At 35.4% G+C, this 23,157-nt stretch overlaps 1 protein-coding gene across 1 annotated transcript in view; it reads right to left on the bottom strand.

The window, feature by feature from the left end:
• Positions 1 to 600: 600 nt before the first annotated feature.
• The window catches only part of MSH3 (mutS homolog 3), a gene marked incomplete at its 3' end in the record, with an annotated part of 40,185 nt that continues 17,628 nt past the window's right edge, over positions 601 to 23,157 (bottom strand). Inside the window, exons 11-20 of the mRNA XM_015828999.2 lie at positions 20,605 to 20,689; positions 18,898 to 19,007; positions 11,244 to 11,376; positions 10,584 to 10,771; positions 8,864 to 9,032; positions 6,208 to 6,272; positions 5,119 to 5,235; positions 2,518 to 2,625; positions 2,156 to 2,270; positions 601 to 758 (exon numbers count right to left, since the gene is read on the bottom strand). Coding sequence (XP_015684485.1) covers positions 601 to 758; positions 2,156 to 2,270; positions 2,518 to 2,625; positions 5,119 to 5,235; positions 6,208 to 6,272; positions 8,864 to 9,032; positions 10,584 to 10,771; positions 11,244 to 11,376; positions 18,898 to 19,007; positions 20,605 to 20,689 — 1,248 coding nt within the window. The remainder of the gene's footprint in view (positions 759 to 2,155; positions 2,271 to 2,517; positions 2,626 to 5,118; positions 5,236 to 6,207; positions 6,273 to 8,863; positions 9,033 to 10,583; positions 10,772 to 11,243; positions 11,377 to 18,897; positions 19,008 to 20,604; positions 20,690 to 23,157) is intronic.

Raw genomic sequence — 23,157 nt, 5'->3', positions numbered from 1 at the left:
TTCCTTGCCAGTTTCCCCACTGACTCTGCTTGTGGGAGAACCTGGCAGGAAAGTCTCAAATGACAATCACATGACCACAGAATGTTGCAACATCATTATAATGAGCTAGTTATTCTGTTAGCTTCTGGTTGCCAAGTGCCCTGATCGCAATCACATGACCATGGGGTTGCTGAGAAAGTCAGAACTTTGAGGAGCAGTTCAATGCCATTGTATCTTTGAATGGTCACAGAATAAGTGACTGTTAACTGAGAACTACCTGCATCTGAATATATCAAACTTTTTTTGAAATTCATTTTCTCTTTATTAAGGTCGTAACAGAGCTATGCAACTGCTATAATTTTTTTTAATTCCATTACGTGATGTGCAACTGGGGCTGATTTTCTTCATAAAACAGCAGCATTCTTTAATTGGTTTCTACATTAGAATTAGATAGCCTAGTCACAAAAGTACCCACAATGGGCTAGTGGAGGTATAGGAAAGGGGATTACTGCTATAGTCTTAAATTGTTAATGTGAATGTGTTGTGATAATTCTAAAAAAAACCTTATAATATTAAAACTGAAAAATAAGAGCTACCCAAAAAATGTGCTTGTAGTCTTACCTGGTAAATATGCCATCCACAATACCAATTCTTACTTCTTCAGCTGGTACATAAGAACCAATCTGTGCCATGATAGTAATCAATGCAACTTGTTTTATGTAAGAGCTCTTTCCACCCATGTTAGGTCCAGTAATTATCATTACTCTTTGACTATCTTCCTGGAAAATGAACACTATAATTAGACTATTTTAAAACAGAGCTCATGCAAAAGTTTCAGACCTTTGGTGATCGTATACAGATCACCTAAACCAGGGGTGTTAAACTGCCGGCCCGCAGGCCAGAGGCATCATCTGGAAGCCGCACCCACGCCATTGCCGGTAATGGCAAAACCGTCCCGATACGTTGCGCGATGTCACGTGACGTCGCGAGTTTGACATGTCTAACCTAAACAGATTCCAAATTACTACACCAAAAATGCTAAGTTAGGGTGTCTTGCTAAGATTTCTTTCACTTCTTTTATTACCACTGCTTCGCAAAAGTATTTACAATTCAAATGAAAGTGTAATAGCAAATGTAATAGCTATTTGGCATTGTTAGAACTGTTTTAAAAAAAACCTATGTCATCCTGCTATAAAAAGATTTTTTACTGTATTAAAAATGTGGAGTCTTGCTTGTACTGTATAAGAGCACTTCTCCAAACAGGAAGCAGCAGCATTGAAGGATTTGTTTATATGAATTGCTATCCTTTGCCTGGATTTATGTACATACATGTATTTCAGTCATTCAAATCTAAACATGAATGGAGGACTATAAAAAGATGCTTTGAAGCACTTTTTCTGTAATACCCTTGCGGTTACCCAAAATGTTTGCATTAAAATATAATATTCTGTCTGATAAAGATTGATGACTAGTCAGAAAGATTTTTCCTCCTCCCTGCCATTTCACATGGCTCAAAATCTTCTCTGGAAAGACCTCAAGTCTCTAGTGTCAACTCTACAAATGAGCATGGCTGCAGCCATTTTCCTTCTCATTCTAGGTTGCCACATAGAACAGAGGGAGGTGGGTTGCCCAGGTGCTTCGCTAGTCCAAATAATCTTTTGTCCCATGGGAACCAAGGTCATCGGCTGCTCCCGAGACTAGAGACTGGGCGTTTCATAAAAAGCCCGCCAAATAATCATATTGGGGAACATAGTTGCTTACATAGCTTTTGTGGGTGGGACATTTAACTTTGTATTGGGGAATTGTTGCTTGTGTATCCAGACTTGGTTTCACTTTTGACCGTGCTGTAACTAATAAACATGTTCTTTGACGAATTTGCAAGCCTCGGAGTTCTGTTTTATTTGTCTCTGTCTGTTGAAACCATATATTTTAGAGCATGCAGAAAAGAAAAAGCCAACACAAAAATAAATGTGAGACTATGTAATTTTATGTTTCATTTTCTAAATCTACAACTTAAGTTTAATTATCTAAAAACCTAGGCATCTTAATGGTATATTCTGAATATTCCATGGGAATTGCTGTTTGGATGCAGTTGCCATATATTTAACAGTTTTCTTAAAAACTAAAAACAATGTTATGATCATTTTATTATTTTAGCTCTTAAAAGTTTACTTACTGACAAGAATGTATCATTTGGAACATATTGCTGTTGCTCTCCTAGTAACACATCTATCACAGGATGTTTCCCATTTTTTATCATTATTTCTGATCTTTCATCTATTATGACAGGTCTGAAAAACAAATATTTTTACAGACTGAATGTGGAATAAAGACCCCAAATCATACATCTGCCTTACTGATCTTGAAACAAGCCAGCCCATTGATAATAAATAAAGTTCCATCAATTCTACGCAGAAACAATCTGATCTGGAGGAGAGTTACTAGGTTTTCAAATGTGGCATGCAAGAATGATCAGCCCTTTTGTAAATTCACAATGTTACCTTAAATATTCCAGTACTGTTTTAAAAAAATGATTACCTGCAATAATCTCCTTGTTTGGCAGCCTCAGCCAAAGAAAAAACACAATCCACAGTTGCTAGATGATCCACAGCTTGAGAGAGTGCATGATAATGCTCATTAAAATGACTAAATAGAAGTACATTGGGGGGAAAAGTGAATGAAATATTAATACAAGTAAGCTATAACAAGTCAACAATGGTACATCCATACAAAGTTTCTGACATATGTTGTCTGTTTTGAATACATAATCTAAGCATACCTCTAGTTACACATACATAAAAAAAAAGAATTTCTGATTGGTTTGATTGTTTATAATGAAAGTCTGAGAGATGATCCAAAGAGGTTGGAAATTTTGAGAGGGAATGTAGCACTTTTCAAAGGGATTTTTTTTTGTCTGTCAAAAGCTGCCTGGGTACAGCAATGTGATCAGAAGAGACGAACGATCCATCATGAAGGATTATTATGAAAATAATAGTAAAACTGTCAATACAGGTAGTTTGTTACTTTTGACAATAATTGAGACTTAATCTTCAATCATTAAGTGAAGCAATCATTAAGCGAGACATGTGACTGCTTCACTCAATGATCGCAATCCTGGCTGCAGTTATTAAGCAATCACCAGGGTTGTTAAGGGGATGGGAGAAAGATCTGCCTGCCAGAAGTACTTGTCCCCATACTGGGATGAATCCCTCTAATGGGCAGTCCCTTTGCTCTCAAAAAGCTGCCTGCTGGAAGGACTCTGTGCCACCCCAGGCCGGTAACCTTGTTGTTCTCAAAGAGGCTGACTGAAAAGGCTCTTCACTGAAATACAAGCAGGATTTTGGGACAGAGTGATTAAAGCATGGGGTGTTTGCAGCCAGTCCCTTAAGACAAGAGAACTGCCTCTCATTTCTGAGAGCTGACTACAAATACCCTGTACTGCAAATGCTCTGTACTAAGTTCTTGCATGGATTTGGGAATGGCCAGAAACCAGAGGAAGTCATGTCAGCAACCAGAAACAGCTTGTGAGCTTCTCTGCCTGCTTCCTTATGACTTTCTGGATAAGCCAGCAAGATTGCAAATGATGATCACATGATCACAGGGCACTTAGCAAACAGGCATAAGTGTGAACAAGTTGCCAAGCACCTGGATTACAATCACGTGAACCCGAGGAAATTACAACAGCCGTAATTTTGGTTATGAGACATTAAGCGAGGGCTAGTTGTATAGAATTTTCAGTTCTCAAGAATTGTATGGTAATGCATATATAAACATATTTATATATTTTATTATTGTATTAATACTGTTATATTTCTAAATTTTGTTTGTTATATTTGACCATATTTTTTTTAAAAAAGCTGTCAAGGATTTTATTGTGCGGTTAATTAGGGATAGCTAATCTAAGCTGAAAAAATCCAGACAACCATAAGATGGCACCAAAGTAGTAAAGAAAAACAGTTTCATTTGGACTTGCAGCACAGATTTGGCAATCTTTGTGTAATGTTTAGCTTATGATATCATCTAGAACAGTGGTTCTCAACCTGTGGGTCGGGACCCCATTTGGGGTCGATCGACCATTTCATGGGGGTCGCCAAGCAAGGCTGTCCGCCATTTTTTTTGTCTGCCATTTGTTTTGTCCGCCATTTTTTTCCCCTTTTCCGGCGGGTGCCTTACCTCCCTTGGGCTGGGCCAGCTGGTGGTCGGCCTGCTCCGTCTCTGCCGCTTGCCAGCTACGCCTCGGCCGGCACAGGGGGCGGAACCACGCATGCACGGTGCTCCCGGCCAGGGAAAGTCCTCGACTTATGACCGGTTGGGTAGTCCTCGACTTACGACCGGTTTAGTCCTCGACTTACGACCGGCTTAGTCCTCGACTTACGACCGGTTGGGGTCGCGGCATTAAAAAGGTTGAGAACCACTGATCTAGAATACTTTGGTACAACTGTTTATGTCCTGCTACTTATTCAGACAAATTACAGATCATCCACATTTCTGATGTTCTCTGTGAGCTGCTCTGTGAGTCACCAAAATAATAAATTAAGTTATCTGTGGACAAATATTTTGAACTGGGGACATATTTGAAATTATGAAAGTATGTTGTAGACATATTCACAAAATTATTGTCATGCCAAAAGATTTGTATTTTACAAAATGGCTGCCACGATGAGCATCACAAGACAGAAAATTCCCCAAAAGATGAACTTTATCTATATCAATGCTTTCTGCTATCTAGTGGCCCCTGAGGCCAAAAGTATGTTGCAAATAAATATGATGTAAGATATTGGATCTTTGTTTTGCAGAATGCCACCATCCTATGTATGTTATGAATTTAAGAAAATATTTTTTTTAAAAGACTGAGAAAATCATGGATTTTAATAAGCACCAAAAAGTATATTTTGACGCACATACAATAAGTGCCAATGAGCACCAAGGTTGCTTATCAGTAATCTAAGTCCTCAAAAATATCTAAACTCCTTTAAAATACTGTTTGTGAATTTTAAGGTTATTCCCATTAAAAATGCAAGAATTATTTTCGGCTAAATTATACAATATCCATCAACTTTTGATATATCAGTTATCATAATCTGTTTCTATTCCAAAACCTACTTATTACAATAACAAAAATAGAGTTTGTAAACTTACTCTAAAAAACATAGCCATGCAGAATTGCAGTCAAGGACCAGTTGCTCACGTAGTTGATTTAGCTTTCTGTAATTTTCTACAATAAAAGGACTGTGAAAACGGCTCACAACCTTTGTGCTTGAAGAAAGAACCAAACAGGACATAAACATGATTAATCAATACATTTTTCAGTGCATAAAATTAAAATTAGGTCAGTATCTTCTTAGGATTAGTATTTCTGAAAGTTCATTATTATAATGTCTCTCTCTCTCTCTCTTTCTCTCTCTGTGTGTGTGTGTACATACATACCCTTCTCACTCCTATGGGTGGTTTGTGTCTTCCTAAATCTCAGCTTCTCTACCATAGGTCTGGGAGCTGCTCCTAGCTCTGTACTCTTCTGGACAAAGAGCTCTGGTGTTGTTCCTGGGATCTGTTGGAGTCACAGCCCCAAGTGCTCCTACCACCATTGGGACCAGTTTGGCTTTTACTTTCCATAACATCCTCTCTACTTCCTAATGCCCTATCACCAGGTGTAGTTTGGAAAGTGTAAGACTGAATGAAAAAATTACATCTTCCAATAAGTTTGCATAATTCTTCTAATATTGCCCCAAATCCTTATGGCCTGTAATACTGATGTCAGTCAACTTGGCACAGTGGTTAAAGAAACTGAACTAGAAACCAGGATGCCATAAAGTTTAGTCCTATCTCAGAGGTAGGCAACCTTGGCTCTTTTATGACTCGTGGATTTCAACTCCCAGAATTCCTGAGCCAGCATGGCTGGCTCAGGAATTCTGGGAGTTGAAATCCATGAGTCATAAAATAGCCAAGGTTAGCATAAAGCCAACTGTGTAACTTTACACCAGTATTCTCTCTGTCTTAGGAAGACAATGACAAACCACTTCCAAAAATATTGCCAAGAAAACTGTATGGTCTATTTTGTTGCTAGGGGCACATCAAAAATGATATTGTAAAAATAGATACTGATTCATATATTTACTTCAGCACTTTATAATGTAAGTTCTATCATCAGAAACATCAATATATAAGCATCACTGAAGTAATTAATACAATAAATAGTAATTGTGTTAGGATTTATATTAAACTACATACCTGCTAACTTTAATCCAATCTAATGGTACAAAAGATACAACTGAATTTTTAACTTCAATCTGAAACTGAAACACCAAACAATAAAATATCAAATGATTAATATTGTTTTAGGACAAAATTCTGTAGTACTTGGATGGGTAGCACAAGTTCTTCATAGTTATCAATGATGCATTTTATGACATAAATTCTGTCCCAAAATGTTAGTATGTATAAAGAAAAGACTACAGCAACAGAAGGAATAGTAAAGCAACTTTAAGATAAATAGGAATACCAGTTCAAATTTCTAGTACTATCAAGGCTATACATTTATTTCAGAAAAACAATTTCAGTTAAAGAATGTAACTAATCACCAAACCTATACCAGATCATAAAGCAATGTATACAGGTTTTCAGACTCTCTAGCTATTTGCCTCATGTTATCTCCCAAGATTGAGACACAAATTTGGAATCTGTGAGAAAGGATTGGTTTGAAAATGAAGCTTTTGTTTAATCAAAATAAATAATAACATTGCCATTATGGTTATAAATAATCCTTGAAAACGTATATGACAGTTATAACAAAAGCCTATGTACCAAATTCAAAAGATAGAAAGAACCATTTAAAGCTATCAGGAATCCAGATGAAAGCAGATTACTCTTGTCATATTTACAAAAGGGGAGCTCTCTTCAGTTCCACAATTCCACTGTGAAACGACGTTTGGAAGTTTTTAGTAAAATTTATGTAGAAACTGCTTTGTGACCTGAACTATAGAATGGTCTTCTTCAGTTAAATTAAGTTTAAGAAGTTTTCAAGTCTTCTAGAATGCCATCATGTTCTACAAAATCATCCATTTTAAGGCCAAATCCATCCAGCTCCCTCAAGCTTCTGTTGTTCTCTTTTTCATATGAATCTTTCTTAACATGGGTTATCCAAAAGTGGATGCAGTAGTCAAGGTAGTTATATAAAACACAAAGGAATGGAATTATTATTTTTCCATGATTTCAGATGGCATACTTTATGGTAGCATATGACTTTTTTTTTTCTGCAGCTACATACTATCACTGATTTATTCAGTTCATCTACTAAAATCATACTGAATTGGCCTTCCATCCACAGGATAAAATTTATTGATATATGACTACATAACGGTTAGAACCTGACTATCACATACTGCTTTTGCTTCACTAGATTCATCCAGACTATATCTTACAAAAAGCCAATTTTGTATACAATAATATAAACAGCAATTGACAATTAATGCCATCATGGTTTACCAATCTATACTTGTACCCTATTTTCAAAGATGAATAGATTAATTGGTTTGCTGCTAGGGAAAAGAAAAACAGAACCTTAAAGTTAAAATCTGGATGAAGCATTGCTAAAGTTATTATGTACATACATGCTCATCTGATTCTGTTGGTAAATAGGCTCATAATAATTATGAAGCAACCATAGATTTTATAGTCGTTATACTGCAGTGTAATCTATAGTCTATAAAATACTGTTATCTATATTTTGAGATCTATATTGCTATTGGTATTGTTAACAGATGTTTTCCCAAGGTATTAATTTATTTTCATAATTAATTATTGTCAGAGTACATAACATAGTTCACAATAATTGAACAGAACTGATCTAAACATAAATCAAAGATACCATTGTTGGTGTAAAATATGAGATATAACCCATAACAAATTTCAGTAAAGCCTCCTATGTCGTACTTGTGGACCTACATTAAGATTTCAATTTGCTTGTTTGTTCCTCATAATCTGTACATTTGTACAGAGATACTGAAAAATTGGGCTCATAAAATTGACTCTCTATTTTCATGCTCATAAATGTTCACAATTAAATAAAGGTCCTTTTTTAAACATAAAATTATAATACTAAGATAATGAATTGATGTGAAATTCATGTTCCTATGCTCTCACCAATTTCTAGGTTCTCAAATATGTCAATGTGCTACAAAACACTGAGATCTTAGAAAATTGGAAATATATTACTTTGTACAGTATTTTGCAAAGATTTCAGCTCTAAATCCCATGTCTCTTTGCCAAATATATCATTTCCTTATCTCTTATATAGCTGTAATGAACCTCAAAACATTTCTCTATTATCATAATTTTAATTATCCCGAGTTAAACAGAGTTCCTTATAAAGCATTGCCTTATAACATGTCCTATTATATTGTCCTTTTGTGTCCCTGTACCATAAATTAGCCGTTGCTCAGCTTTATATAGTTCTTATAATTACTGTAACTAACATTCAATTGCTGGCAAAGGTGCACTTACAAACAGATGTTGACATTCTGTAACTTATGATAGTTGATGCTTTTAATAAAGTTTCTCCAAAGCTTTATTTTTATAATATAGCTTCTGGTACATTGTTAGTAAATTTACATACTAAACACATTTTTTCTTTAAATGTTATTAGCCTTAAAACAACTCATGCCAACTCCTAATCCTGTTGGCATAAGCCACAAGGTCAATAATAAGGGATTGTGGAATTTGTATTCCAAATTCCCAATTAGATGGTAAACTGTTTAGCTCCAATCTATTCAGTGAAGGACAGCAAAACTGTTGTTGTAAAAACATGATCAGAACTACATGGTTGATAAAATTCATTTAACGTTGCATAGACAAACATATAGCATAACATTGTCAATATATATATTACCTCTTGCCCTGATACTGATACGTAGTCCACAGAGGAGGAATTTAGTATTTTTCGTACATCCTGAATATGATTCTGGATTTGACAGAGTATTGTCTGAATCTCATCCTTTCTCTTCCTTATTAAAGGAAAATCATCCAAATCCCTGAATAGTTCGGTTTTGTCACCAATTCTAAAAGAAAATTCAAATTAACTTTTAATTCAAGACCAAACATAGAAATTTGTTTAACACTAACAAAATGAGCAAATACAAACAAATAATATTAATATGAGCTAGGGCAGGGCTTTTCAACCCATGGTACATGTACTCCTGGTAGTACTTCGGCACCTGTGAGGGTTGAAAAGCACTGTAAAAGAAAAGTGTAAAAGTGGATGAGTTCAAGCAGTGGCAGCAGTGGGGAGAGTCAGCTGGAGCTGCGGTGTTGCTCTGATTAGAGCTCTGGATTGGCACACATGGCTACAGCTGATCGGCGCTTCCGACGGCCTGGGGGGTTGCCAGCAGTCTTTGGGCGGAGATTCAGCTGGAGCAATAGTGTTGCCAGGCTCTGCTGAGAGCCCAGTATCGGCCCATGCAGCTTCAGCTGATTGGCGCTTCCAGCGCACCCAGAAGAAAAAAGGAGGAGGGGGGAGAAAGGAGAGGATATAAAAGGAGGAGGAGGGGGGAGAGAAGAGAGGATATAAAAGAAGGAGTAAAATCAGTATTTTTTTCTTTTCTTTTTTTACAGTTTGTTTTACATTTTATTAGACTATAGAATAAAATACAAAAATACAAAAGCAAATAGTAAGACATGGTGGGGAGGAAAAAGGGAAAGAAAAGTGAGGGGGAGAAGGAAAAAAGAAAAGAAAAGGCACTGACTTCCGACTTACTCTGTTGCAGTAGAATGAAGCATTAACATCAAACCTCAACTTTTTACTATTCCATAATAATATAAACTAGCCATTTCTATAACAACAAATCAATCTAATCAGTAAAACCCAAAATTCCCTCCCCCCCTTTTTTTTTAGTATTCAAGTTTTTGACAATTTGCTAGGCACTGGTGGTACTTGAATATTGTCATGTCCTAAAAGTGGTACAATTTGTGAAAAGATTGAAAAACCCTGATCCAGGGCACTATAATTTAATTGTAGAAAGAAAATTTATAGGATCCAGAAAAAAGCATCTCTTCAAAAGAACTTCTGCATAGTAAGTCCAACTCTTTGTGTGTGGGGAGAGGGATAAACAAAAGAGAAAAGAAAAAAACCAATTTTGTCTGCTTTTCAGACATTATTGTCAAATATCATAATTCTACACAATAGTTGATCTTAGCCAAAGTTTAAGAAGGGAACTTGCCTGAACCATGCACAGCTGGAGAATTAGTATGTGACAGAAGTCCTTTCATTTTTGAAAAGGCCAAAAAAGGAGTGGTGCACCCAAAATGGATCACAGCCAAACACTAACCAGATGTGGAAAACTGAATTAGGCTGAGATAGTCTTACAGAATATAATGGGAATTCTAAAAAACTAATGTAGCATATGATTTTTTTAAAAAATAAAAAGTATCTATGTATCTATGTTGGATCATGTATATGTGTGAATGAATTGCATTACAAACAATTTGAGAAAAGTTGGGAAAGGTGAAGAGAACCAAACTTTTGTTACAATCACTACTCAGTTAAAAAAGGAAGTCACTGCATACCTACACAGTACCCACCCAGCAACAAATTATATGCTTAATTTATTTACTTTGCTGCTTCTTCATTAAGTTTACTTAAATATTTTTTTGTTGAACTAAGCAATTCAGGAATTTCCAAGAGGTTTTTATGCAGCAAGGATGTCCGCACTTGAACTTGTATAGCTGGAACCAGTGCTTTGACTGCTGTTTCCAAGTTAGAGAGTGTGCTTACTACCAAGTAGAATTCTTGAACAGAACACTGTAAAAAAGCAAAAATAAATATCATTTAAAATGATCAGTCTTGAGGTTACAACAGTCTTGCAAAACTTCCAAATCTAACAAATGAAGTTCTTTAAGATGGCACAAAAGTCTGTTGTATAAGTTCTAATACACTGATAATATTTAAACAAAGTTTGTTTTATTCTCTCCTTAATTTTGGATATACACTGAAATATATGCATCCTGATTTCAACTGTTATGGTAGGTAGAGAATTGACTTAGTTTTAAATTGTAATCTTAAGTACCAATACATAGCTTAAAATAGTCAATGAATTTTAACAAGATAGTATATACGGAACATGGACAGTTTTAAGAATTTAAAATTGCCATTGTTAAAAGCTTAGATATTTTCAATTGTTTTCTGTCTCACAATATATAAAACACATTTCAGGATATGTTGCCTGGATTTAAATATAATAAGAATGTGTTTTTTAAATTATCTGTAGTCTTACCTTTTTATGATAAATACTACAAATTCCTCTCTCAACATCTGGAACCTTACACAATAGAGATATGATTTGACCAAGAACACTTGATTCTGAGAAGAGAATCTCAGATACTGCATCAAGTCGGGAATTAATTTCACTGTAAAATAGAGGATAAATTAGATAAATAAAAACACTTATTTTCTGCATTTTCAATAATTACTCCAAACAAGAATAATAATGATCTATGGATAAATTATAACATGTCTGAAAGAAGCAGACTCTCTTATTTTGACGTTAAAAGGATAATATGATATTAATCAAACTACCTTTGCAAGCAATTCCGTAAATGGGACATCACGGTTCTGCCTGTGTCCAAGATAAACTTTGATCTGATCAGTTAGTCCTCTATACCACAAACATCATCAAAATCATTATGTTTTTGCTGTTATTACCAAACATGCAGGAGTCTGAATTTTTTGCTCGGTGGAAACTGCAGACCAAGAGACTCCCGAGGAAAGAAAGGCAAACCTGCTTTGTTTCTACTGCTCTTGGCAGCAACTAGAGTGGTTCTCAACTCCATTATTCAGGTTTTTCCCCAAATTATTACTTTACACCAGTGTTTCTCAACCTTGGCAACTTTACGATGTGTGGACTTCAACTCCCAGCTAGCGTTGCTAGCTGGAGAATTTTGGGAGTTGAAGTCCACACATCGTAAAGTTGCCAAGGTTGAGAAACACTGCTTTACACTAATGGAAAAATTCTACTGATATCTCCTAATAATCTCTAGCTCCTGAATTTCCTTCTTATGTCTTCCTCCCCTGCCTCAATCTTACCTCATTACTTCTATTTGTGAAGAGACAAATGTGGTTTCTCAAAAGGTTAAGTCTACATTAAGGGGTTTGTGGGTCCCTATTACTCCTGCTGTCACCACCTTCAACCTCACTGCCTGTACCAATCACCTAATTAGGAGGGCACAAAGTTGTTTCCTTAACCTAGCTGGGAGATGAACTAATCTCTAAGTAAATTTACACTAGTAAGTCAACTTGATTTGATAAAAGGCATTCCATGTTGTTTTATCAGTAACTCATTACCGTACATAGGTATTGGTAGAAACATGCAGATTTCATTATGTAATTTAGAATATATATACTAGTTGGAATTACAGTGTAATAACATATTATGACAAGAGTCTAAAGGCTGTGGTCCTCTGCTGTAAGGTTAATCTGCACTTTAATCATTTTCACATAAGGCTATGATACACAGTTCCAATAATGTAATACCAACATGGCAAACACTGTGCCTGCAGTAATCCTCAGTATTAAAAAGGGGCAGTAGGAGGGAAAGGGTCAACAGACACAATCAGATAGCAAGTGACCTATTTTTTCTACCTCTCATAGAATCGTGTTTTGAAATACTGTCCCAAGAATAATACATTATAAAATCATAGAGGATTATCTTCGGCTTACTTACAGAAGAAACATATCAATATAAAAAGCATTTTTAAATGCTTTTTACTTCAGTTCTGCGATAGTTCTAGGACTATCACAAATAGACTATCACAATATTATCAGACACTAGCAATTCAAATGACATTATTTTCATTTTATTTGGTATTATCCTACATATTTATGTTAAAATTTATGTTAAAAATCTGCATTTAATATAAAACTGAATTATACAAAATTGTGATATTTAGTTTAAATTATTTACACATTTCTTTATTCAACTGAATGCAATATTAATGTGATTTCAAACCGGACACAGTGACAAAGTAAGACTAGGTGCAAAAATACTAAATATCCACTGAACACAACAAATGCCATTAAAAATACATTTGTGAATAATATTTTGTAAGTATTGATCTATGCAGAGATTTAAGAACAATCAAATCAACTCTATATTTTTATGATAGACATCTTTGGGAAATAAAAATGTTACTGAAAAGCTGAACATTGTACCTCTTAGTGAAGGACTCAAACATTGCTAACAAAGGATAATGAATGTCTATAAATGAGGATTGACGTTTACCGTTTTTGTAAAGAAATCTCACACTAAAAATAGAGATAATGGTGATAAACTGATGCAGTATGGGATGGCTATTTGTATAACAAGCATGAGTGATACTAATTTCCCTCATTCTTAAAAGTAGGCGTAAACTATTATTAAGAGTAATCTAGATTTAGCCAGAAACTAAATTTGCATATCAAATTGTATTTATAGCAATATTTATAACTTATTATAATTATTTATATAATTAACCAAATTTCTTTTATATTACAGAAGATGTTCCGTATAAAACAGGGTAGTTTTTAATAAATGATATTCTCAATTCATAAATGTTTAAGCAAAACCATTTCTACTTCACTGATATGTAATATTGTGGATGAGAAAAATACATATAAGAAAATGACGAATGCATAATTGGATGAGAGAAAAATATTATTAAACTATATAGAGTAGTACAGGTAGTCCCCAAGGTACAAACTAAACGGAGCCTGGCCAAATGAATCAGACTCAATTGTACAAATTTTTAAAATCAAATTCATTAATTAAATCAAATGGATTGTTAAGTTAACGAAGATCTGACTTACTATTTCCTCCAATAGCTACCATGTTAACTGAACTGGAAGGGTTTCCCACCAGCTGCCTATCAGCTGTTTCCGGTATGCTCAGGAACTAAATTGCCTCCAATTTCGCTTGGAGCCATTGCAGTTACTTTTAAAAACAACAACAACAACTGTTGCTAGCCAGTTCAAGGGTCTTCAGCTAGCTGCCCAGAGGGATTGGGTGAGGCCGTTGCTTTAAAAAAAACAACTTGCCACTAATTAGCTTAAGAGTCTCCAGCCAAGCAGCCAGAGGGAAATGGGGGAGGAATCTGCAGAACTCTCAGCTTGCAATAGTAAGAGATGGAAGGGACCTTGAGGTCATTTAGTCTAACGCACGGCTCTCACAAGAGAGTAATTCAGTTTTCCACATCTGGTTAGAGTTTGGATGTGGTCCATTTTGGGTGCACCACTATATAATAACAAAAAAAATATTTTAAAATACTTACAGAAGTAATTGTAGCACTCGAGCCCAGGCAGTAGCAGATTGCAGCAAAAGCAAAAACCAGTGCCAGCTTGGCTCTTGTTTGGCCATGTGACCAGGGACAAAAACAAAACAAAACACCACCTTCCTGCTTCTCGTAGCCCCGAACTGCCCAGGAAAGTCACAGAGATAAAATTGGCCACCACTGCAGTAGAGATTGAAACCAAATCACATGACTACACAGGCCTCTTTTTGGCCACAATTTTGAATTTCTAATGTAAGTACCCTTTCTGAATTAATTCATTTTTGTGAAAACTCACTAAATAAACACTCATACCTGTAAAGGCAATTACAAAGGAAATAGTCAAAGAGGGCAAGGAATAGTTAGGGTTAAAGGAAGAAAGCAAATACAGTATTATTTTGATGGAAATAATCAATTTGTTGGAAGTCAGTGAAAAGGGCAAAATGAGCTACCTCATGGAAACGGAATTCAATTAAAAATATGTAGGGGGAAAATTAGTGAACGTCCAAGAAAAAAAATCTTAATTCCTACATATTTCATTCCTATTCCAGGGTGAAAGAATTCAGCATCCTGGTCGTTACACTTTAGAGAAATAGCCAGCTCTTCATAGCTAGGGCTGACACAGATATATAGAATGCTCAATTTCTGTATTCTTAGCTTCTGCTTATAAATTATGCCCTTTATTTTTGCAGCCAACTGATTAATCTACCCAAGCCATGTCCTTGAAATTTCTATGGGCTGCTATTCAGAAAATATGGGAGTTCTGATATGAACTCACATAGTTTTTAAGATGATTGGGTCCCTACTTTTCTCTTTTCTGAATATTGGAACTATGCTCGCTCTTCTCCAATGTTCTGATATCTTACCAGTTCTCAATGAGTTTTCAAAGATTACACTCAGTTGTTCTAAATCACTTCTGTCAGTCCCTTCAATATTTGAGAATTAATTTGCGTGTCCCTGGAGGCAAATTCATCTAAGGTAGAAAAGTGATTTTTTTTACAACTTACATAATTTTTTTAATAAAACAATTAATATATGAGTGTATATTCACATTTATACATTTATACACGTGTGTATGTATATGTATATGTATATGTGTGTGTGTTTGTGTGTAAAGAATTCTTGTTATAATAGTAAGATCTAATACAAATCAAACTTAAAGAAAAGAAAATAGAAAGAATGAGTAAAAATGCAAGGAAAAAAAGAAATATAGTTAGAGGCAACCGCTAAAGAAATGATTTCCAACTTTCATCACAAGTACCTAATGTTATAAGCATCACACTCCCTAATGTTACAAACATCACAACATGGCCAGGCCCCATTATGGTTGTAGGTTGAGGACTACCTGTATCTCATCTCTTATCTACAAACAAATCAATAAAACATCATTTTTTCAGTCCTGGTATCAGCCGAAAATCTATTTTGCAGAAATAAAAACGAATCACATATATAGTTTTTAATAACAAATAAACAACAGCTTCTTTTTGTTATTAGAAGTATGAAACATATACATGAGGAGATTACTAAGTAAATCTCTGAATTTGAATTACAATGAAAAATAACAGGAACCTCCCTTGCAGGTAAAAGAAAGTTAAATTAACTTTCCCCCCTCCAACCTTCCAATTTTAATTGAAGGCAGAAAGGTTTCCTCTTTTTCCTTAACATCTAACTAAAATACTGGTAATTCTGTGAGGTTACTAACATTTTACTAACATGAGGTTACTAATATGTTACTAGCATATTGCTATCACTAAATCTCTTTCTAGAATTATTTTTATGAAATAACATTTTTTCAGAGCTGTTGAACACTAGTGAAAATATTCATGAATGCATTTAGGATGATTATGTGTAGGATACAGATCTAACTCTGCTCAGCTAAATGACAATCAAGGACTTTTGTTATGAATGAATGAAGTGCAATTTCAGCAACATTTGCAAAGAAAATGAGTAAACCAATAAAAAATGAATTATTAAATGCTTGCTTCACTATGTATTGATTCAAAAACAATAGAAGATACAACAGAAGTGCTGATACTTACGTGACTTTGTGAGTTCTAATTAACTATAACTTAAATATACCTTTTACAAAGGTATATGTTTCTGACCACTTTGAAATGTAACACTGCCCTGAAATAATTTGGTAGCATTTTCTACAATAAAGACTTCATATCTGAATCCTTACCCACTAAAAATCTATAAACAACCACTAAATATCTCTGAGGAATGTAGAAGTAACTAGATTGTAACAACCTGGATTTTACCTGAATCGCTATATATTTTCTATGGAGTTGGTACTAAATGTCCTAAATGTTCTTGCTTTATACAACAAGGGCTATGTTTGCAAGTTTGTTTTTTGTTCATATTATATCCACTACAAACAAAAAGACTCTTGGCAGGTCACCATCCAGCATACTTCCATGCTCTTTTTATAAAAAGAATCTTCTAATCATGCTTTTCCTCTCCTGGTTTTGCATTCCTGTACTGCTGGATTCATCTAGTCCTATAATTCAGCTAAAACTATATTGTTTGGGCAATTTAATATATTACCTAAAATAGAATTTCATTGTTCCCACATCATTTTTATTACAACAGATTACATGACTTTATGTCAGTAAGCTCAAACAAATTTCTCTAATACAACAAACCAGCCAGATGCATTCTGTATTTTTACATTGCTTCTGGAAGATAATGAAACATTTACTGTACATAAAGTTTATTGCATAACTATGAAAATCTGTACTGCCTTCTCTGAACTAGTTCACATTAGTGAGATAAAGCACCTGAAGTTTTTTTTTTAAATATTGATCTTCAGATCTTTGTTCTAGAACAGTAACATCTGCCTATGCAGATGTTACTGCATAGGCAGGGTCAAGCAGGACAGGTTCTCTCATCATTCAGGGAGTATCAGTTATAGCAGGGGTTCCCAACCGGAGGTGCAAAAACTTGGATTTTCAAAATTATAGTGTATATGCATAATTCATTGCCGTTATTTCAAACTTTTGTTAAGGGGTGCGAAAATATATCAGAAGTGTTCTAGGGGTGCGGAGTATAGAAAAGGTTGGCAGCCACTGAGTTATAGGGTCATGGAAGCCTGCCTTCTTTTTTGCTATCCCTCTTAAACCCTGTCCTGGACATTCATGTTGCCCCTTTCTGGACTTAGAATTCAGAAATCTATTGACTTGGCTGTTCAAACAAGCCCAGAGGGTTGGGTCCTCAGAAATGGTTTTTAACTGAAGTAAGGATTGCAACTGTTTATGTGTTTGACTATATTTTATTTTGCATAACTCCAAATAAGAAAGGGAGAATTGTTTTCTACTCAAAATTAGTCTGATTAGAGCAACCCCAAAGTCCAGATTAATTGATTAGATGGATCAGACAGATAGATAAAAAAATACAAAAATAACAAACATTCTGCGAAGAACAATTTGGATACAGAGGGGTTTTTTTTCACCACTTGTCCTGACAGCATCATTCTTCTATCCTAAATATTATATCCGTATTTTCCTCTCTCTGTATACTGGATTACCAGTATCTTCATATAATGGAACTGCATTTATTGCTGACTAAGAATCAGTTTACAGTGTCTAACATAAGAAGAGGTTCACCCATATGGAATTAAATTCATAACTATGGTATTATAAGATGCCATTATCTCTATTATGTTTTAGTATCATAGCTATCCCAGCTTTGTTTCTACATCAAAAGATTATACGATACTAATTGCTGATCTAAAAATCATTACATTTCATCTTAGAAAAATATTAAATCCTTGGTCTGGATAAATTCTGAATCAGCAACTGGTTCATTTCACTTATACAACACATTGATATGTTGGCCTTTCTTCTCTGTTAATAGCCCATTTACACATTTTCCTCAGGTGTCTTTAAACTATTTTTCAAATTTTCAGCAAAATTACAATTGTATCTAGAAGAGGCTTTAGTCATAGATATTCCTCTTGGGAAAAGATGAGCCATCTAGCATGGTTTTATAATGAAAAGCTGTTATCAGAACGATTCTAAACTACAATTATAGCACATTTAGCTGCAACCACAGTAATTCATCATAATGCTAGGAGAGGAAGCTGGTTGAATAAGCACTGATTAGGGGAAAAATCAGCTTTTTTATATATTACTGTAGATAAATTGCTGACAGATCAGTATTTTACATAACATCCCATGTTTGAAGATTTAGCAATCAAATAGCAACCATGAGGCCCTAAAGTCCCCCCTTTAAGGATCAGTTTCCATAACCAGTTTACATTCCATCAACCTGGAAGACATAAAGGAACTTTCTTTGAGGAAGCATAATGGCAATTTATTACAAAAATATGTTATGCAGTTGTCTGACTGCTACTGCCTAACTCTGTTATGAGTAAAATATAAGCAATAAAAATGGTGAAACATTATTACTATATTTTAAAGGAAGTAATCAAAAGACATATATTCACAAATAACATTGCTGGAAATTCTCTTTCTGTTAAGGAACACTGAGTGACAAAGTTGGTTTGAATGCCAAGACTTGTTTCTCTAAGTCTGTATTATCCACTCACCTAGTTTCTTATATAATGGTACTCAAAAGTTAAATATATTTGAGCTGATAGACATCAATGATTTGTTTGGTAACAAATACCTGGATTTCAAAAGAGGCTGTATGACCCACTTCTTTAGTTTTCGTCGCCCAAATGAAGTTTTTGTATGATCCAAGATAGAGAAAAGACTGCCTTTGGTTTTCATATCAGTCTAAAATAATTATAGGCATTTAAATTAATAAATTGGAGCACAGGGTCAATATAAAATATGAATCTGAAATAGAAAGCAACTCAAATTGTTAATTCTAGAGAGATGAATGCATTGTAGAAATATTTTTAGACATACCAAATATAAAAACTATCTCAAAAATAATACAATCCAAGTTAAACATCTGCTTCCAATTTTTTTGCTTTTAGTTCCCTTAAAATAGTTTACACTGGTTATACACTGCAAAAGAGTAATACTAGTGATACTTTATATACTTTTAAAAAGTCTTATCATCAGCTTAGTTTTGTTTCTGAGGAGAGGGGAGACTAGGAGCTATGTAATGAATCTTACAAATCTAATTCAGTAATTCCATGGCACAACTTGGTGGAATCATGATCCATTTTTTCCAACTCTCTAGTCCGGGCCAACATAGAAACAGAGATTCAAAACCCAAAGAATGACACCACTGTTAAAATCAAAGAACAGAGAAAAAAAAAGCAGTGCTTGGTTGCTAGGAACCTCACCAGAGGAATTAATGTGCCCAGGACTTCAGCATCAGTAATCACTTCCAATCAGTGCCAGATGTACTCAATAGAGGCCAGGAGTTTCAAATATATAAAACCTCTACATTAGGGGTCTTCAAACTTGGCCCTTTTATGACTTGTGGATTTCAACTCCCACAATTCCTCAGCCAGCGTGCCTGGCTGAGGAATTCTGGGAGTTGAAGTCCACAAGTCATAAAAGAGCCAAGTTTGAAGACCCCTGCTCTATATAAAGCACTGGAACATGTATGGTAGACTGACATAGAAGTCTATCACTCTCTGTTAAACTACAGACTGTACAGCTCGAAGTGCTGAACCTTGATTCTGACTCTTAAACTTTTGACTTGATTATTGTACTACTCATTCTACCGTAGATCATGTATGCTTTTTGCATATGTCAAATCTGGCAATGCTCATACCTTACTCCATGAAACCTGGAGAAGATCAGATGAATGTAAAATCTTATGAAATGTTTTGTCCAAGTCTGTTTGTTACTCTAATCTCCTTAATTTGAACAGGAACACTGGAGAATATTGGTGAAATTAATGCACATTTAACCCTCTCTGGTTGCGTAGCCATTGAACTAATTCCTAATCCATTTTTTTAATTCTTTCTAAATATTTTCATTTCCAATCCATATATTCATTTACTTTCTGATTCTTCCTCTATATATTCCTACATGTTGCATAACTTTAAAAGGATAATTATAGCTATTAATGTCTGATTTCTAATTTTATAAATTTATGTAATAGGTAATGAAAAATCTCTTTAATCTTCATATTCCACTTCAGATTCATTCTCTTGCCTCTTTGCTACCAGATATAAACTTGGATTTAATTACAGACATTTCAGAAAAGTAACTCCACTGTGAATATCACCTTTCTTTTCTTTAAGGGCATTATTTTTAAGAACTACTAGCTTCTAGGATGGGGCATTTGATTAAATTTTACTTAACTGAAAAATGAGTGAACTGTATATATACATTAAAAAGGACTGGAAATAATAATGTAAAGTTTAATTCACAAAGCACATAAATACATAAGATAGTTCTTCCTTACTTGATTCCGCAAGATTTCAAGATTATTTAACGTAGCTCCATTTAGTGTCATATATTCATCTTCGCTTGATAACTTCTTAAAATTACTTAAAGAAAAAAAATCATAGTAAAGCTACAAAACAGTCACTCGCACTCTAAAAATAGCCCTTAACTTTATACATTGCAAGAAAAAGACAATAAATTCAGAGAAATAGTTATGAAAGAACATGTGATTCATTTTACTTAATACATTAAAAACTGCCATTTACATCAATACATACATTTACATTAAAAAAACCTTAGTTATTCTAATAATTTAAAATTCATTATAAATTTTCAAAATTTAGTGATGCTAGTGACTTTCTTCACTTTTTAGGTAGATATATTCATATATCATTCCTATATATTTCCATAGTGTGCAATGGTTAGAATGCAGTATTGCAGGCTAACTCTGCCCATAGTTAGGAGTTCAATCCAGACTGGGTCAAGGCTGACTCAAGTATTCCATCCTTCCGAGGTGGGTAAAATGAGGACCCAGACTGTTGGGAGCAATATGCTGACATTTGTAAATCACTCAAGAGTGCTGCAAAACACTATCGAGTAATATATAAATTGAAGTGCTATTGCTATTGATTTTCATAGTAAAATTAAACGGCTTCATAGAGGAGTTAACTGAGCTAATTTACTTCATATGGGATTGAAGACAATTGATTCCTAAGATACACTCATGCTAAGCCAAAGACATTGTGAATCTAAAATCAGAAATTAAGAGTTAAAAGGCAAAGCTAGTAAACTCACAACTGAAGAGGAAAGGAAGAAGACTGCCCTAAGGACATCTTAAGATAGAGATTCTTCCAGAACTTAGAAATGTCTGGTTGAATGTTATGACCCAGATGGTCAAGGCAAGGCAAGCCTCTAGAGAGCTCTTTATGTCTCTTAACTAATGTTCCAGCCAATGGCCCTCCAGCATTCAGTAAGGCTCCATCCTCATGCTATTCTGAAGCCAGCCACCCTCAATCCCCCAAACAACAGCCCCTATAGTACAAAGAAAGCCCACAGAGTAGGAGCACGCTCACAGGGTAAGATCCAGGGGCCCAAGTCTAATCCACCAGGCAAGGTCCAGGCACAAAACCAGGGCAGTCCTCAGGACAAGAAACCGGTCCCAGAAAAGAAGCAGTTCCAAAGCCTCAGTGAAGCAAAGGCCAAATGTAGGCCACCAGAAAAGGGCAAAGTCCAAAACAAAATGCAAAGAGCAATCTTCCAAGCAAGGCAAGGCAAACAGCAACAAGCGCATAAAAGCCAGGGAAATGTCAGCCAAAGCATAGAATTGTTCCTGGCAAAGACTAAATCCCCACAGTTTCTCCTTAAGTTACTCCCCTCCAGGTGCTCCTTGTGAGGAGGGGTGGGGCGACCTCCTTCCGAGTATCCTTGCGACCTTTCTTTGGGTTTGCCTACTCCACTCAGTGGAGTAGGCTGCCTATCAGCACCACTGCCAGTCAGCAGCAGATCCTCCCGTGTCTGTGCAGGTGGGCAGCTCTCCATCTGGTCAACCACCTCCCCAATGCCCGAGGAGCCTGGGACAGCATCATCCTCAGCTCCTGGCATGCCTTCCCTGTCAGACAGTCCCAGCTCCAATTCTTCCTCCTCCTCCTCCTCCTCTTCCAAACCGGCCTCTGAGAGGGCCATGACAAGCAAGATCTTTAATAATCAATAGCTCTTCCTATCTTTGGGACTTTGGCAAATTGTCTAAATCAGGAGCTTTCATTCAGCTAAATTTGAAAATCTGATATCATGAGAAGAAATTAAATCTTTTTCATAGATGCCTTAAGAAGCAACAAAATAAAGATGAATGTGAGGATTTGCCAGCACATATGTCACTTGAATTCTGTAGCATAGAAGCAGCAGACTCATCTAGCTATTTTTCAAAAATTAGTTAACTCTGTAGATCTTTTGTTCTCCTACCAAGTTCTTTATTATAGTCTGCACAGTAAAAGATCTTGTGCTTTTGTTTCACTTCAGCAGTTTGGCTGAATATCACCTACTTAATAATACCTATTATTTATTACCTATTAATACCTATTATTTATTAAATTCAAATTCAAATTTATTTGATTTATATACCGCCCTTCTCCCTTGCGGGACTCAGGGCGGTGAACAGGCACATTAATAAAACAGCAATACCACAATATTTAAAAATATTCAAAACAAATTAAATTATTTGTCCTGTCCTAAAACCCACTATAATAATATAAAATTATACCCAATTTAAAAGTTTTAGAGTTTCAGATTTATGCCAGACCGGCCTCTTGGAATAGATAGGTCTTTAGGGCTCGGCGGAAGAGGCGTATGTCCCCCATTGTACGGAGGTCAGGGGGTAGCTCATTCCATAGGGTAGGAGCTGCCACAGAGAAGGCTCTCCCCCTGGGGGTCACCAGCCGGCATTGTCCGGCCGACGGCACCCTGAGGAGGCCTAATCTGTGGGAGCGGACTGGTCGAAGGGAGGTATGTGGCAGAAGGCGGTCCTGCAGATAACCTGGTCCACTGCCATGGAGCGCTCTAAAGATGGTCACCAACA

This window comes from Protobothrops mucrosquamatus, unplaced genomic scaffold (assembly GCF_001527695.2).
Source record: "Protobothrops mucrosquamatus isolate PMUCROS unplaced genomic scaffold, P.Mucros_1.0 scaffold5212, whole genome shotgun sequence".
NCBI classification, from domain to species: Eukaryota; Metazoa; Chordata; class Lepidosauria; order Squamata; family Viperidae; genus Protobothrops; species Protobothrops mucrosquamatus.
Note: the sequence above shows the minus strand (reverse complement) of the source record. Positions and strands in the feature narration are given on the sequence as shown.